Source organism: Semicossyphus pulcher, unplaced genomic scaffold, assembly GCF_022749685.1.
Source record: "Semicossyphus pulcher isolate SPU_LCO1_2020_fin unplaced genomic scaffold, fSemPul1.0.p SCAF_3, whole genome shotgun sequence".
In the NCBI taxonomy this organism is placed as follows: Eukaryota; Metazoa; Chordata; class Actinopteri; order Labriformes; family Labridae; genus Semicossyphus; species Semicossyphus pulcher.
Window position 1 is genome coordinate 34,470,248 of NW_027211704.1, and position 16,022 is coordinate 34,486,269.

General features: G+C 45.9%; 2 protein-coding genes across 4 annotated transcripts; one reads left to right on the top strand and one right to left on the bottom strand.

Moving 5' to 3' along the window:
- Positions 1 to 100: 100 nt before the first annotated feature.
- On the top strand, positions 101 to 5,444 carry LOC138605747 (pyruvate dehydrogenase [acetyl-transferring]-phosphatase 1, mitochondrial-like). Its single transcript, XM_069678166.1, has 5 exons — positions 101 to 292; positions 369 to 809; positions 1,844 to 1,944; positions 3,761 to 4,329; positions 5,060 to 5,444. The coding sequence occupies exons 1-5, from the start codon at positions 101 to 103 to the stop codon at positions 5,332 to 5,334; spliced, it is 1,578 nt and encodes a 525-aa protein (XP_069534267.1). The 3' UTR covers positions 5,335 to 5,444.
- Positions 5,445 to 6,687: 1,243 nt separating this feature from the next.
- On the bottom strand, positions 6,688 to 15,993 carry LOC138605748 (RNA-binding protein 39-like). Of its 3 annotated transcripts, XM_069678168.1 has the most exons (15): positions 15,934 to 15,955; positions 14,086 to 14,150; positions 13,110 to 13,159; positions 12,322 to 12,492; positions 11,880 to 11,933; positions 11,548 to 11,665; positions 11,220 to 11,372; positions 10,810 to 10,950; positions 10,339 to 10,404; positions 10,001 to 10,205; positions 8,563 to 8,649; positions 8,164 to 8,275; positions 7,420 to 7,525; positions 7,225 to 7,303; positions 6,688 to 7,142 (listed from the first exon to the last, which is right to left on the bottom strand). In XM_069678168.1, exons 2-15 carry the CDS (start codon positions 14,089 to 14,091, stop codon positions 7,039 to 7,041), a joined length of 1,452 nt encoding a protein of 483 aa, XP_069534269.1. In that variant the 5' UTR covers positions 14,092 to 14,150; positions 15,934 to 15,955; the 3' UTR covers positions 6,688 to 7,038. The 3 variants fall into 3 exon arrangements, 2 of the variants coding, with proteins under 2 accessions (XP_069534269.1, XP_069534268.1); XM_069678167.1 differs by lacking the exon at positions 14,086 to 14,150 and having other exon boundaries at positions 15,934 to 15,993; XR_011309328.1 differs by lacking the exons at positions 6,688 to 7,142; positions 14,086 to 14,150 and having other exon boundaries at positions 7,420 to 7,542; positions 15,934 to 15,993.
- Positions 15,994 to 16,022: the final 29 nt, after the last annotated feature.

Here is a 16,022-nt window from a genome sequence, read left to right on the forward strand (position 1 = left end):
TTCTCCCTCTGGTTGTTCTGTGGTTTTCCTGCTGGTTCTCCCTCTGGTTCTCCCTCTGGTTGTTCTGTGGTTCTCCCTCTGGTTCTCCCGGTGAGCAGCCATGCTGGGCAGAAAAGGAGCCCTCAGTGGACGTTGCATGTTTGAGCTCCAGCAGTGCTGCTCCCTCTCCTCCTCTGTGCCGCCCCCTGAGCTCCCAAGACTCCATTACCCAGCAGGCAGTGGGAGAAGGAAGTACAGGACAGGACAGGAGGCGGGAACAATGAGTTCTGCTCAGATTAGTCGCATCTTAAAGGTGAGATCCGTCATTAAAGGTGTTTGTCAGTCAAAAAGTCAAACTACTGATCTGTGTGACTGTTTTCTGTTGCCAGGCCAACGAATATAGCCACACCCTCCCCAGAGGCCCCGCCTCCCATGGGGTTTTGGGTTTCCATAGTAACATGTTGCCATCCAACCACCCTGGTGAGGACCGTCGGAGCAGTGCTACCTGCCTGCCGGGCCGTGGCGGCGTGCTGTTCGGTGTGTTTGATGGTCACGCGGGGCCGGCGTGCGCTCACACCGTCAGCCAGAGGCTCCTCTACTACATCGCCGTGGCAACGCTGCCGTTGAGGATGCTGGCAGAACTCGAACAGGCAGTTGAGGAAGAACGGGCCATACCACCGCTGCTGGAGTGGCACAAATACCCTCAAGACCACAGCTGCCTTGACGGAGGAGAGAACTCCTTCCACAGCCTCCGAAACTACTGGCAGGAGAGGCTGGAAGACGAGGACAAAGAGGACGAGGAGGTGGTCGAGGAGGAGGATGAGGAGGAGGTAATCAGACCTTCTGACATGTCGGAGAGTCAAAACAATAAAACAAAGTGGAGGTCTTTATGCGTACAAAATTGTGGCCCCAAAAAGTACAGAAAAAGAAAACCTGCCTGAATCTGAGCGGCATTAAATCGTTATAAAAAAACAGCTAAAGGGACCAAACAGACCTGATCACACTGACGTAATTAGACCTGGTCTACCTGGTCCCCGGTCAGAAACACAACATTTTGAGTTGGAAGCCCAAACTGACCCGTCCATCTGATGTCTTGTCCCAGCTGAGAGCCATAGGCTGTAAAAAAAAAAGAGACGTGGCCACGGTGACTTCATCCAGGGCTTGGTCAAAAGCCAACTTGGTTTGCTTTTAGAGTCAGGAATGACCATTTTTGGAAGAGAGGGTGGAGCCATACAGAAGCTAAACAGTCTGCACACTTGACTAATTCATTAGCTGGCGAATGAGATAATTAACAATCATATTTTCTACAGGACTAGATATTTGTGGTGGTAGCTGACCAGAGTTGTTTATTTATCTGACTAAAGAAGCTTCAAGTGTTTGGAACGTTTGGACATTTTAACATGGGGCTCTATGGGGCCTGACTCACTTTAGGAGACAGCCTCAAGTGGACACTCATGGAACTGCAGTTTTGGCACTTCTGCGTTGGCTTCATTTCCCAGCCCTCAAGGTTTCAGCTTGGTAAACACAATTGGACATTTCAGTTTCTGAATTAACAGGGACTCAATCAGACCCGGTCCGTTCAGTCAGAAAGTTGTGGTTCGATGTGTCTTTGTCTCAACACAACGGCGATAACCTGAGTCTAGTTGTTGTGGTAATCATTTAAAAACATTCAACAGCAGCATCTCTGGAACTAATTAATCACACACAAAAAAGTCTGATTTCATTTAAAAATTGTGGAGGTAAAAATATCCTGATGGATTTCTTTAGTCCTGATCCTCCTGACCCGCTGACAGGAAGTGAAATCAGCTCTAAACGTTTCATATAATGTGATGTCATCATCTGTCTCTGCTCTGATTGGCTGCAGGATGGCGGGAGAGTGACATCAGCACTGGTGAACGCTTTCCGTCGCCTTGACTACGACCTTTCTGTGGAAGCCCAGGTCCACCTGTCCGTGTCCTCACCCAGGTCCTCGTTCTGTTCGACTCTTTTATTGTGACATTTTGTATCAGCAAAGTTAAAGCTGCAGTTTCAGTTTTCTCCTCACTTCAATGTAAATCAGACCCAAAGCAATGTGCATTCTAAAAGTAGGATCCAACCGCCATTGAAAAAGAAGCATTTTAAAAGTTTGTTTTGAGGTTAGACCTCACAAAGAAAACCTGCCTCCTGATGTAGTTCTCTCAGCATCCTCTCAGCCTGTTTATTGTCATTAAATCTCAGTAACATCTGTTTGTTGTGGCTTCATAGCGCTGTAGTGAGACAGATCTCAGCCCACCTGTGACTTGCTAGATACAGTGAAACTGCCACTCAGCGGAGACAGATGGACAGGCGCTCCACAGCTGAAACAGAACGCCGGTAGTTGGTGTCCATCAGAGAAATCCTGGTACTGATCCGAGCTAACAGCTCATCACACTGGGCACTGGTCAGCCTCAAGTAGCAAGAAAGTTCATCCAGACACAGTTCCTGGGGAAGGAGGGGAAATGAACCCCACTGTATGAACCTCTGGATGATGGTATTAACCCAGACAAGATGGCGTTTAATTTACAACATATCTGGAAGGGCGAACATTTGCCGGTTGTGCTTAACAATACGAATGATTCCATGGTAGAACATGGTATACAGTTGGCTTTGCATTTGGCCTGAACACAACTAAAGAGATGGAGGACAAAGTCTCCCTTTTTAAGTTAAAGTTGTGATCTTGAAGATCTCAGTTTCCTTCTCTTTGGCGGCACCTTATGATGTTAAACGGTAATTGCGGGAGCACACTTGCCAGATATCCAGTGCTGCATGTGTGACGTCCACGGTCGGCTCCGGTTGTAACTCTTGATTTTCCTGGCTGACGGTCGCTTTCCTTTTCAGACTGTTTGCTTCATCTGAGCGTCGAGTTTGTTTCTTCTTCTTTGGATTTTCACTTCTTGTTGAAGTTGTATCTGTAGTCATCCATCTTTTCTTTGTTTGTTCAGCCATAGTAGATTACTGTTTACTCGCAACACTCGCAGAGAGCGGAAAAGCAGCCGCTTAGCTCCGCCTACCCTCTCTGGCAGACCAACCACTGCTGGCTGATGGAAAACGCGTCACTAACTGGGCGCCGCTTGTGATTTTTTCCACAAACGTTGCACCAGACACACAGTCCATAATAATACTATATACTGCAAATGCGAAGGCTTCAAATCCATATTGATTTCAGAAAGTCTGGACAGCAGAAAACCTCCTGAAAAACAACGTTTGCAAATCAGATCCAGGCCAACTTTGGAAGGGTGTCCAGACACCTGACCGCGCAATTCACATCTCATAGTGTCTTTTATTTCACACAACGACACCAACACATCCAGAGTGACTGAAATGCATCAGAGCATCTGTTTCCAGGCCACTGCAGTGGTACCATAGTTCTGCAGAGCTATTTCACAGTGTGATTGTTTGGATGGTGAGAGGAAGGATCTCCATTTCTGATGCGTCGATGTTGGAGCTACCATAGCAACCCATGCAGATGCTCTACAAAACAATGAAGCAGACAGACAGTATGTGACAGTAACTGATCTGATTGGCCTTTGAGTCCTTAACAGTCAGATTAAGTGTATGCCTTATTTAACTACACAAAGCCTGAAACTGGAGCTTCACAGATCCTCTAAGAACCTGTCGGATGGAGTTTCTCACCTGATATTTACATGTTGTCTATTTTATAAGTCACTAAGTTCCCTCATGACACTTTATTAAAGAGTACAGTGCAGTCTTTATAGAGATCTCAGTCCTATTTTCTTTCGGTGAATCCTGTCTCTGTCTACAGACGGTTGTCTCTCCCTGGGGAGGGGATGTCTCTGTCCTCCCCCCTCCGGGTGGCGCTGTCTGGCTGCACGGCCTGTGTCGCCCACATCTCCAATGGTGTCCTCCACGTGGCCAACCTGGGGGACAGCCGGGCCGTCCTGGGTGTCCAAGAGTCAGACGGAAGCTGGTCAGCCATCAGCCTCACAAATGACCATAATGCACAGAACCCAGATGAACTGCAAAGGATTTTGGGAGAACACCCTCCGTCTGAGTGGAGGACGGTGGTCCGCCACGATCGGCTGCTGGGTCTGCTGCTGCCTTTCAGGGCGTTCGGTGACGTACGCTTCAAATGGAGCGCAGAGATGCTGAATCGTGTCTATGAAACCCGACCACACGTGATGTCTGTGGTCAACGAGGCGGTCCGGACACCGCCGCTGCACTACCTGACCCCACCCTACCTGAGCGCCCAGCCAGAGGTCACCCGACATCGCATCAGACCCTCTGACAAGTTCCTGGTCCTGGCGACTGACGGACTCTGGGAGCTGATGCACAGACAGACGGTGGTCCAGCTGGTGGGGGAACAACTGACAGGTCAGAGGACTTTGTGTTTACTTACATCTGACTACAACCCGCAATCATTCACCCTTTCGGATAAACAGAACACCGAACACCGTCTTGTCTACCCCATAGACCATATAAATAAAGGATTTTTTGGACAGCCTTTTTGAAGCCTCCAGTTCAGCATTTGGCCTCCACCATGAAATGACCAGAAATGACCATATTTGGAGAATATGATTGGGGTACAAAGGGGCGAAGGGTTGGCGCCTGGCATGTTATCAAAGCTCCTAAGTCTACATCCATGAATAATTCATTAGCTTACGAGCATTAGCTTATTAGCTTAGTTTAGCCTTGTGTTTGCTAGGTTTTGCTAGCACAGTATACCTGCTAATTTGTGGTAAAATATCCCAAAAATTATTGCTAGATTTTCACTTTCTAAAAAAGCAGGACAGCAGGTCGGATTGTTTTCGTATTTGCATGAAAAATCTCCAAAAAGTACCAAAAACAGAAAAACTGCTGGGTACCATGACGGAATTAGCTAAGGTGAAACTTAGCAGAAAGCTAGCAGAATTCTTGCAGAATTACACATGACGAAAATGTCGTTTCAATTGCGTCTTTGCTTTGACTTTGTATATCTCGCTGAAATTCGCCCTTTTTCTGACACACACCAAGAGCTGAAAGAAGTTAAAGTGCAAATGATGAAAGCTGTTCAACTATAATTTGAAGTGCAAACAGAGAAAGTTGTTTGTTGTTTGATGGACAGGCCTTCAGCAGCAAGGACCCTTAATTCCTGGTGCTGGCTTGACGCTGGGCGGCCTGCAGCGCCTCCTGCTGGAGAGGAGGGGTAGGGTTCTGTCAGTGCTGGAAGACGAAAACACTACCACCCACCTGCTCCGCCACGCCCTGGGGGATGATGGGTACGGAGCGGTGGCACCAAATCGATTGGCCAAGATGCTGAGTCTGCCGGCAGAGCTGGCAAGGAGGTACCGCGATGACATCACCATCACAGTCATCCACCTGAACGAGCCCGACCTTTGAACACATCACCTGCAGGAGCTGTTAACAGCCAGGTGACCAAAAAGTAACTGTTGCTTTAACTCTGTGTTACATGTTCTTCTCTTCCTGTTTTCCTCTCCATCATCTTTAAACGTTTTATAAGACCTTTCTGTTAACACAAGTGCACTAACAATACAACACTGTATTCATTAAATAAGAGTATTAATACTTAGAAGTATTATTACAGTTATGACTTTGACCGTTATGAGGCAGTGTTTTAAATATTTTTCAGTCTGTATTTTATGTCTGTGGGCGTACTGACTTTGTGAAGCCCGTCTGCTGTAGAAATAAAGCTATAAAAGTTTTTAGAAAGTCATATTATGTAAGTATCAAACATCAAATTTGAAGTGTGTCCAACTCTCTTTATTACCACTGTTACCTTTGTAGAGCACAACTAATGTCAGTGATCTATATTATTGTGTAGTATTAATATCACCCTATGATTATTCTTCTATCAGCATTCATGTTCTTTGATATAAAAGTTATAACAGAACATTTAATTCAGAACACAACGCCTGAGGTGATTTAGAAATGGTTTCATGATGTGGTTTGTCTGTAGTTTACAATCTTCTCAGCACCGTCTGCTGCACATGTAGCAGAGCATCACAGCATCATGTAATGTATAATAGTGTGAAGTGCTCATTAATTTAAGTATATTTGGTTTCAGAAGACAGCCTTCTGAGAGCATTTGCACGTACATATTGGTACAAAATCAGTTCACGTTGAAGGTCTATTTCTGTTTCTAATCCAATATGCAGGTTAATGGCCGCCAATAGTAATTGGTAAAGTTTGCCATTTGTATCAGTCTCACAAATCCCATATTGGACTCTCAACCCTAAACTTTAAAGCTACAGTAGGCAACATTATGTCATAAGAATTTGGTTAAAATAGCAAATTTTGATCATTGCATTTCCCTAACAACATAAAGGTGAAATGATGTTGATAACTGATCTGTGTCTGTGAGCGCCCGCCCCTTTGTATTTAGTTTGTTAGAAAAGTCGTCCGGTCGGAAACAAACAACCACTCAGAATTCCCAGATTCTGAGCCAATCACAGCCGCTCTGTACAAGTGAAGCGATGCAGAGTTTGCCCTGTTTCTTCTTGACAGGTAACAGTAGCTGTTACGGTAACAGCTAATGGTAGTACCAAGCTGCGCGGCACACACCAGTTGCAAAATGCGCATACATGCTTGGTGTAGCGGAGTGATACAGAGAGGCAGAAGGTTTTTTACATTGGAATGTTCATGTTGCTTACTGCCACTTTAAAATATGGCTCACACACACACACACACGATCAAAGACTCCTCCTGTCAGCAGAAGACGACACAGCAGCTCAGTGACTTGAAAATAAAATTTAATCAAGGATTTTACAAAATCAAATTCTTGATTAGAAAACATTTGAACTCCAACCAATCAGCTGAGACCACCTTCATCATCAGCTGGCCTCAATACAGCTCACAGAGCTTAATCATTGGACGATACCAAAAACAGGCCACGCCCATAAATGCTAATTAGAATTCACAACAATAACTAAACAGGAAGGAAAACAAAAAGCATCCCTCATTGTCGTTCTCAGACTTGAACCAAAAAAAAACTGACTCGTCTGTGTCGACCAATAGGAGGGGAAGGTAAAAAAAAAAAAAAAAAGGAGGTCCAGTGACCAATCAGAGGGCAGTGTTGTTGATAAGTCACCGTCGTGGGGGCGGGGCCAGCAGCTGTGTGGCAGTGGCAGACTCTGGAAACAGGTTGTGGTAGGTGGGCAGAGGGACGTACGCCGCAGTAATCATCTTACCTGAAAAAACAGGTGAGACATCAGAGCTGCTCTCTGATTGGTTTACAGCACAGAGCACACGTCATGTGACAGGAAGTCTTACCAGCAAAGTATCTTCCATGTAGAGAGTTGACGGCAGCCATGGCAGCGGGGATGGACAGACACTTGACATAAACATTTCCCTGAAAACAAGTGGAGGTCAGAGGTCAAAGAGTCTCTGCACACTACACAGGTACACACACACACACACACACACACACACACACACACACACACGCTAACAGAGTGTGATGTGTACCTCAGACGAGTTCTTGTCGACGTAGATGTGAACAACTCCTCCATGTTTGTTACACTCCTCTATGACATCATGCTGGATATCCGTCTCCCAGCCAGGAGCCTCCTCACTGAAACACACACACAGCTGCACATCAACACACACACACACACACACATTACCCAGCATGCATTCAATCAGGGATAATTCAGGGAAAAGATTTTGAATAAAGTTTAAACTTGCGTCTGTACCTGACCCACACAACCTGATCTGTCACCAGCGATAAACTCTGAATTTAGACCCGAGCTAACAGTTTAATCTTCAAGGATCCAATCTAACCTGATCTGATCCGATGTAACCCGATACATTCCGACTGACTTGGATCTAACATAATCTAATCAGATCAAATTAATTTAAAGTCATTTAATTTTATCCGTTCAAATCTGACCCAATCTAATTGTATCTAATCCCATATCCCATCTAATTAATCAGATTTTATTACATCGTATCCAGTATATCTCATCCAATCTACTGTAATCCGATCTAAACTAATACAATCTAATTCATTTAACTGAATCTAAACTGAGAGCAGGAATCAGACAGTTCAGAGCAGGTAAGAGGCTCCAGGTGAATGACTGCAGACTTGTGCAGGTTGTGGTTATTGTCAGCAGGTTGTGGGGACAACTGGTGAGGAATCACAATTGCTGGAAGCAGCAGCAGTTTTCTGTGCATACACAGACAGACAGAGGTGTGTGTGTGTGTGTGTACCTGTTTGGGTTGAACATGTTGGACAGCTGGAAGCAGTGTGTAGCGAGCGGCTGAGAGGGAAGATTCAGAGGAGTAGAGTTCATGTTCATGTTGAGAGCTGGATTCATGGCAGCTGCAACACACACACACACGCACACGTTAACAATGCCATACAGAATAACCGTTTTTCTAATTTATGTGTAGTTACATTAAATGTACAGATGTAGCAGATGTTTGTGTTTGAAAGTAAAAGTGTTTCCTTTTGTTTCTATTAAATGTTATCAACCTGACAAACTGTCAAATGTCAAGAGACAAACACTTAATACACTGCTGTGAGTTTCTGTGTGTGTGTGTGTAAGTGTGTGTGTGTGTGTGTGTGTGTGTGTGTGTGTGTGTGTGTGTGTGTGTGTGTGTGTGTACCAGACACAGCAGCCATGGCTCCGATAGCGATCGCTCCACTCATCTGCAGAGCCTGCTGAGCAGCAGGAGGGATCTGTAGACCAGTACCTGTTTTCACACACACGCAGACAGAGAGGGAGAGAGAGAGTGATACAACTGAATTTTAATGGTGGATGTTACAGGTAGATATTAGAGGTAGATGTTGAAAGTTAGCAGGTCCATGTTGGAGGTCGATGTTTGAGTTAGCGGGTCCATGTTGGAGGTGGATGTTGGAGTTAGCGGGTCCATGTTGGAGGTGGATGTTGGAGTTAGCGGGTCCATGTTGGAGGTGGATGTTGGAAGTAGCAAATGCATGTTGGAGGTGGAGGTTTGTGTTAGCAGGTGCATGTTAGCGGGTCCATGTTGGAGTTAGTGGGTCCATGTTGGAGGTGGATATAGGAATTAGCAGGTGCATGTTAGCGGGTCCATGTTGGAGTTAGTGGGTCCATGTTGGAGGTGGATATAGGAATTAGCAGGTGCATGTTGGAGGTGGATGTTGGAGTTAGCAGGTGCATGTTGGAGGTGGATGTTGGAGTTAGCAGTTGCATGTTGGAGATAGTGGGTGCATGTTGGAGGTGGATGTTGGAATTAGAGGGTGCATGTTGGAGGTGGATGTTGGAATTAGAGGGTGCATGTTGGAGGTGGATGTTGGAATTAGAGGGTGCATGTTGGAGGTGGATGTTGGAATTAGAGGGTGCATGTTGGAGGTGGATGTTGGGGGTGGATGTTGGAGTTAGCAGATGCATGTTGGAGTCAGCAGGTGCATGTTGGAGGTGGATGTTGGAGTTAGCAGGTCCATGTTGGAGGTGGATGTTGGAGTCAGCAGGTGCACGTTGGAGGTGGATGTTGGAATTAGCGGGGGCATGTTGGAGGTGGATGTTGGAATTAGCGGGGGCATGTTGGAGGTGGATGTTGGAGTTAGCAGATGCATGTTGGAGGTGGATGTTGGAGTTAGCAGATGCATGTTGGAGGTGGATGTTGGAGTTAGCAGATGCATGTTGGAGGTGGATGTTGGAATTAGCGGGTGGATGTTGGAGTTAGCAGGTGCATGTTGGAGGTGGATGTTGGAGTTAGCAGGTGCATGTTGGAGGTGGATGGTGGAGTTAGCAGGTCCATGTTGGAGGTGGATGTTGGAGTTAGCAGGTCCATGTTGGAGGTGGATGTTGGAGTTAGCAGGTGCATGTTGGAGGTGGATGTTGGAGTTAGCAGGTGCATGTTGGAGGTGGATGTTGGAGTTAGCAGGTGCATGTTGGAGGTGGATGTTGGAGTTAGCAGGTGCATGTTGGAGGTGGATGTTGGAGTTAGCAGGTGCATGTTGGAGGTGGATGTTGGAGTTAGCAGGTGCATGTTGGAGGTGGATGTTGGAAGTAGCAGGTGGATGGAGGTGGATAATAGAGGTGGTTGTTGATGGGTGTCTCACCCTCGGCGAGTCGGGCCATCAGCTGCAGACGGCCGGTGGTTCCGAGGTCGATGCCGGTCCGTTCCAGCTCGTCGCTGTCTAGGAAAGAGGAAGCTGTGGAGGCGTCGGTGCGCTCCGTCACATGACCCACCTTCATCGGTCGACCTGCCAGCTCGAAGCCATTCAGCTGCTCCAGAGCTTTCTGAGCACACTCTGCATCGGAAAACTGTCAGACAGGCACAGAAACAGACATAATCAGTTTCTATAATTCAGTCTGTAAAATGAAACTCTGATGGTCTGACATCAGAAGAAATAATCCATAACTCATCATTAATCATGATGAGGGACGAAGAACTCACAGTGATGAAGCCGTAGCCTTTCGAGCGTCCTGTCTCACTGTCCATCATCAGCTGGATGCTCTCAATCTGTAACACAGCACACACACTTCACCTCTCTGTGTATTTATACAGATGTAATTATACAAGGCACTTGTAGTTTCCTTGAGTATTTACATAACTACTTCTACTTTTGTTCTTTTTTAAGATGAAACTACCCAGCTGTATGAACCCAGTCATTAAAAAAAGCTTTACCTTTATAAGCTGAAACATTAAAGTCATCAATAATATCATTAATATATCATTCTGCATCCCGTTCAGATCATTCATGAACTTATTTAATGTTAATTATTTTGAATGCAGTACTTTCATTTGTAATCAACTATTTTAAGTAGGGAATACTTCTTCCTCTACTGTATATACTGTATACTGTATGCGTGTTCTGTATACAGTGTGTCGTTGTACTTCAACTATACGTGCATGTGTGTGTCTGACCCGTCCGAACGGCTCAAAGATTCCTCTCAGCATCTCCTCTGTGATGTTGAAGTGCAGTGAGCCGACATAGAGCCTCATTGGACCTGTTGATCCCTTCTGCAGGTTGTTGGCTGCTGCTGCTGCTGCTCGGTTCTTCTCCGCCTAAACGCACACGCACACACACGCACACACACACACACGCACACGCACGCACACGCACGCACACGCACGCACACGCACACACACGCACACGCACGCACACGCACGCACACGCACACACAGTCAGTGACTGCAGGGCACTCTGATGTGTTGAAAGCTTATTGTTTACATGAACTTAAGGAGATCTGTTCAATTGAATTAATTAAATCACAGTCTGTGTGTGTGTGTGTGTGTGTGTGTGTGTGTGTGTGTGTGTGTGTGTGTGTGTGTACCTGTGAGGCCTGCACGATGATAGGAACTCCCAGCAGCCTTTGCCCCGTCAGCCCGATGGCCAGAGGAACTGAGTTGGACTCCATAAACTCAATGTAGGCGATGCCCTTTGACCTACGGGAGTTCCTGTCTGAGATCATCCTCACATCTCGAACCTGCAGAGGAAACACGGCAGCAATCAAAGACACTCAGAGATCAATATATCTGTATCTGCAGTGAGCACGTCTACATGAGTTTTGGTAGTTGTCGGCTTTCTAAAGGAAAGAGTCCCTCCTCGGATGTTTTTATAAAGACTGGTCACACCGAATGACATTTAGTGTAAGTTTTTACCTTCCCCACAGCAGAGAAGAACTCCTCCAGGTCTCGAGGTCGTATTCTGGCAGCCAGCTGCATGCAGAACACCGTGCGAGCATCACGCTCCTCTGGAGTCAAGTTGTCTATTGGCTGCCTGCGCGCGCACACACACACACACACACACACACACACACACACACACACACACACACACACACACACACACACACACACACACACACACACACACACACACACACACACACACACACACACACACACACACACACAGAAACAAACAGAACAATTAGTCCCAGGCGACTGCAGGCTCTGCTGTCGTACATCAACATTTAGTCACAAATGCTCACCTGATTGGACTCTTCTCCTTCCTGAAGGGACTCTTACTCTTTGAACGCCGATGGCTGAAAACACAAAGCAACAGGCAGTGAGCGGTCACTGCTGCAGTCTCTATATTCACAGTCTTTACATAGATCATAGACAAAGGCTTTTACTTTGAAATTTCCCGGTAAATACTATGTTCACTTGCTTACTTAATAAATTCAGCATGTTTCCATAGAACTAATTTACCCTACTAAGTCGTATCACGTGCTCACTATTTTTTTGAATCATGTTAAGCTATTAAATATAAAAACACTTTCTCCTGAGTTTTGCTGACGATAACTGAAAACATTAACTCTGTTAAAGTGAGACAGTGGTGAGGATGATTATTGTATCTTCTCTACATTGAGAATAAAAACTGATCAGATGTTTGATGACGGTACTTCCTGTTCTCAGGACAGAGTGACTCACTGCTTGTGGTGGTCTCTGTAGCGACCTCCTCTCTCTCTGCTGCCACGTCGCTCTCTGCTGCGACTTCTTCGCTTGTCTCTGCTGCGGCTGCGTTTACGCTCTCGACTCCGGCTCCTCTTTCTCTCTCGACTTCTGCTGCGCTTCTTGTCACGGCTGCGACTGCGCTTCTTCCTGTCAGACACAGAGCAGCCAATCAGAGTCCGGCCGCGAATCAGTTTTAAAGTCACAATTCTCACAGGCCTGCTCCTGCTGCATGATGGTTGTTTATTGACAACTTATTGACCAACAGATGGAGCCTGAAGGACAACAAAACACACCCTGCAGCTCACAGGGAGCTTCACACAGATGATGAGCGGATCAAGGTTGAGAAACATAAAATTTAAACTGTGTCAAACCCACAAAAACTACAACATGCAGACGCATTATGTCCATCAGATTAATAAAGCTGTTTGTTTCCTGGCTCTGTTTTATAAAAGGTCATTTTTGAGGAATCTATTTCTCTAACAGTGAGACAGAAAGGGACGAAGAAACAACTCAAACATCTGGATATTGATCTCTACTGTCCGCTCCACCCCTCATTAGACCTGGATAGGATGAGAAACGGAAAGACGGAGAGGAAAAAAGGCAGAAGAAGATTAACCCATGTTTGGATAGTCTGGAGGATGAGGTATTCAGGCCTGCCGTGGGGGGGGGGGCAGGTACCTGAATGGGCACCAGAACAGGAGCCGCAGGAGCAGCCAAGACAAACAGATGAACAGACGGACAGAAACATGGAGCGGATGTGTTACCTCTTGTTGCGGTCCTCCTGTCCATTTGGGCTCTGGTTCTTGGTGTCCTCCTAAGGTCGACAGAGAACAGCATGAGGAGGCAGACGCAACATTCAGGTGTCAGGAAGGGGGCAGGGGAGAGGAGGGGTAGGGGGCAAGAGAGAATATAAACACATTTTAATGAGTCACATTCAACACATTGTTCTGTGGGGGCGAGGGTTTGCATGTGGGGGGTCAGAGGTCAGTCCGGGGCAGTCAGTCAGTCTAAGGCTGCAGTCTGTGCTCTGTGTGGGGGGTCAGTGTGGAAGGAGCTCCAGCAGCAGACAGACACTCCACAGTCCAGCTCTTCTTCAGCCAGGTGGATGCTGTGCTGGTTTTGGGTGCTGGGACTCCTCTGAAGGGCCCTGAAGCAGACAGGAGTCTAAGTCACTCAACTCAGCCCAAAACCAGATCCATGGACACCCCCTCCACATTAAAGCTCCCTCACCTGTTCAGGGACCTGTTTACTTCCTGTGTCAACCTATGTGACCGTACACCTGTAAACTTCCTCTAATTGAGCTCACCTGCAGCTCATCTGCATAAGCCACTCCCACCCCGTAACCGTCTGCATCCTCACCCGAGAGCAGAACAGGTCTCTGTTGAAGCCTGACTCTGAACAAGGCAGACCTTTGTTCCTCCTCAGCTCTCTGTCTTCAGACCATTCTGATTCCCGGCTCGCTTCTGGGATGCAGAGTGGTGCTTATGCTAAGCTAATGGCTAATGGTGGCTCTAGCAGCCATGCAGTGATGTTGCCTTCCCACGATACTCTTTTGATTAATACACAGCTTGACACTGCTCTCCTGTCTAACCCCCTCCAATTTTCATCTCCCAGAATCCTCAGCTCTTCCTCATCAGGATGGGTCGGGCCAAAACCAGGTGACACATTTACCAAGGGAACCACAGTCATGTTACCATGGGGACCACAGTACAGCAATGCATGATGGGGGCATTTTACTACCTTCATGTTTGTGACAGATCACACTGGCATTCAGGGGAGTAGAGGTGAGAAATCGTTAGGCAAGTCTACAAAGAGAGATAGATGGGCATTTATTCATGACAGTCTGTGAAGGAACGCCAACATCATCATCATCATCACCATCATCATCATCATCATCGTCATCGTCAGTGTCAGCCTGACTCTACTGCTCAGAGACAGCCTGCAGTCTGCTGTGACCCAAAACTGAGTCTGTAAATATAAAAGATATGAGAGCAGTGAAGCTCTAGTGTATTTTATTGATGGGCACTGAAACCACACAACAGAACAACACGAGCAGCCTCTGAATGAACGTAGCCGGACCAGGCTACAGTGAATACTTATGTTCTGTATTACTGTAAAAAACTGTACACTGCAGTTTGAACCTGCACGCCTTTTCAATTGCAAATTACCAAAATCCTTATAAGTTGGGACTACGCAGTTAAATCGGCGACCATATACAGAGGCTATAGCCCTCGATGCGGCGGCCCCTGGGTTCCGCCCTCTGCCTTATGTTGCGTGTCATCCCCGCTCTCCCTTCTCCCAGTTCCGCCGCTGTCCTCTCCCTAAAAAAATAAAGGCATAAAAAGCCAAAAAAATAATGTAAAAAGACCTAGACCTGTTCTTTTTGTAAAGTGTCTTGAGATAACTTTGGTTATGATTTAGCGCTATACAAATAAAATGTGATTGATCGACTATGAAGTCTAGCTCAAGAAATGTAAAGACTGCTTGCCTAAATATCATGTTTTAAGTTTCTTCAGGTAGAAGTATTCCAGTGATAGTTGCCTGTTCAAAACAGGAGCTGCTAACAGCTAATTCAACACACTTTTGACAGAGAAAGTTCGACTAAATTGCTAAATAGGAACAAATATGAGCCCTTTTTATATCGTGGTTCCGCCACAGTGCCTTAACGAAGCTCCGCTGTTATGCCGCCTTTGCCATTTTGTTTGGACGAAGCAACGCCAATGTAACGCAGCCCCAGTGTGTGTTTTGACATTACGTTCTGGCATTGTGGAAGCAAAGCATGCGCGTAAACATACGTGCTTCATATACACACATACAGAGTTGTTCCGCCCTGACAGCTCCGTTATTTGCACTGAAGCCTCTGTTTTGTCTCTGTTATTACCTCCGATGCCGGCTCAGAGGAGGAACGACTTCACCCCATCATTCAGCCTGTGTGCATTTTACATAGAAGACGAGGCGTAACACAGGCGTAATGATCCCACCGTGAAGAAAATCAGGTCCTGTAATTTATAAAATGAACATATTTTTGTTTTCTTCAAGACTTTTTACAATTCCAATATTTCCATAGTGTAATTGTGAATAACTGCAGTTCTAATGAAAGACTTTAACAATTAACAACAGATCTCACTGGTGGAATTGATCACTGTAGATATCTTCAATACAGATATCACAAATGCAAAATATCAAGAACTATTTCTGACTAGTCAAAATTAGATCTTTGACATGTCTGCTTGAATTTTATGTTGTAAAAATATAATTTCAGGCATCTGAAATACAATTGTAACGAGTGAGAAATATATTTGCGCTAAGTACAATGTTTGAGATGTCTACATTTCCTGTTTAACAACTAGTCACCATCGGTGTTAAGATATTAAAAAGGAAGAAATATGGATTGTAAAAGTCAAAATAAAAGTAGAATTAATCATTCATCAGAGAAGCTCTAAGCTTCAGTTCTAAAAACTGAAACTGTCTTGAATCAGTAGGTGTGGAGTCGACTGGTTAATATAAAACTATGTTCCTATCTGAGGACCTGGAGCAGTAGAGTCTGGCTGACAGTCTCAGCAACACAAAGGACACACTGACTCTCACCTTCCTGTACGGAGCCTCCAGCATCGCCTCGATATCCAGGTCATCTGCCATACTGCTACTGGTCTGCAGACACACACACACACACACAC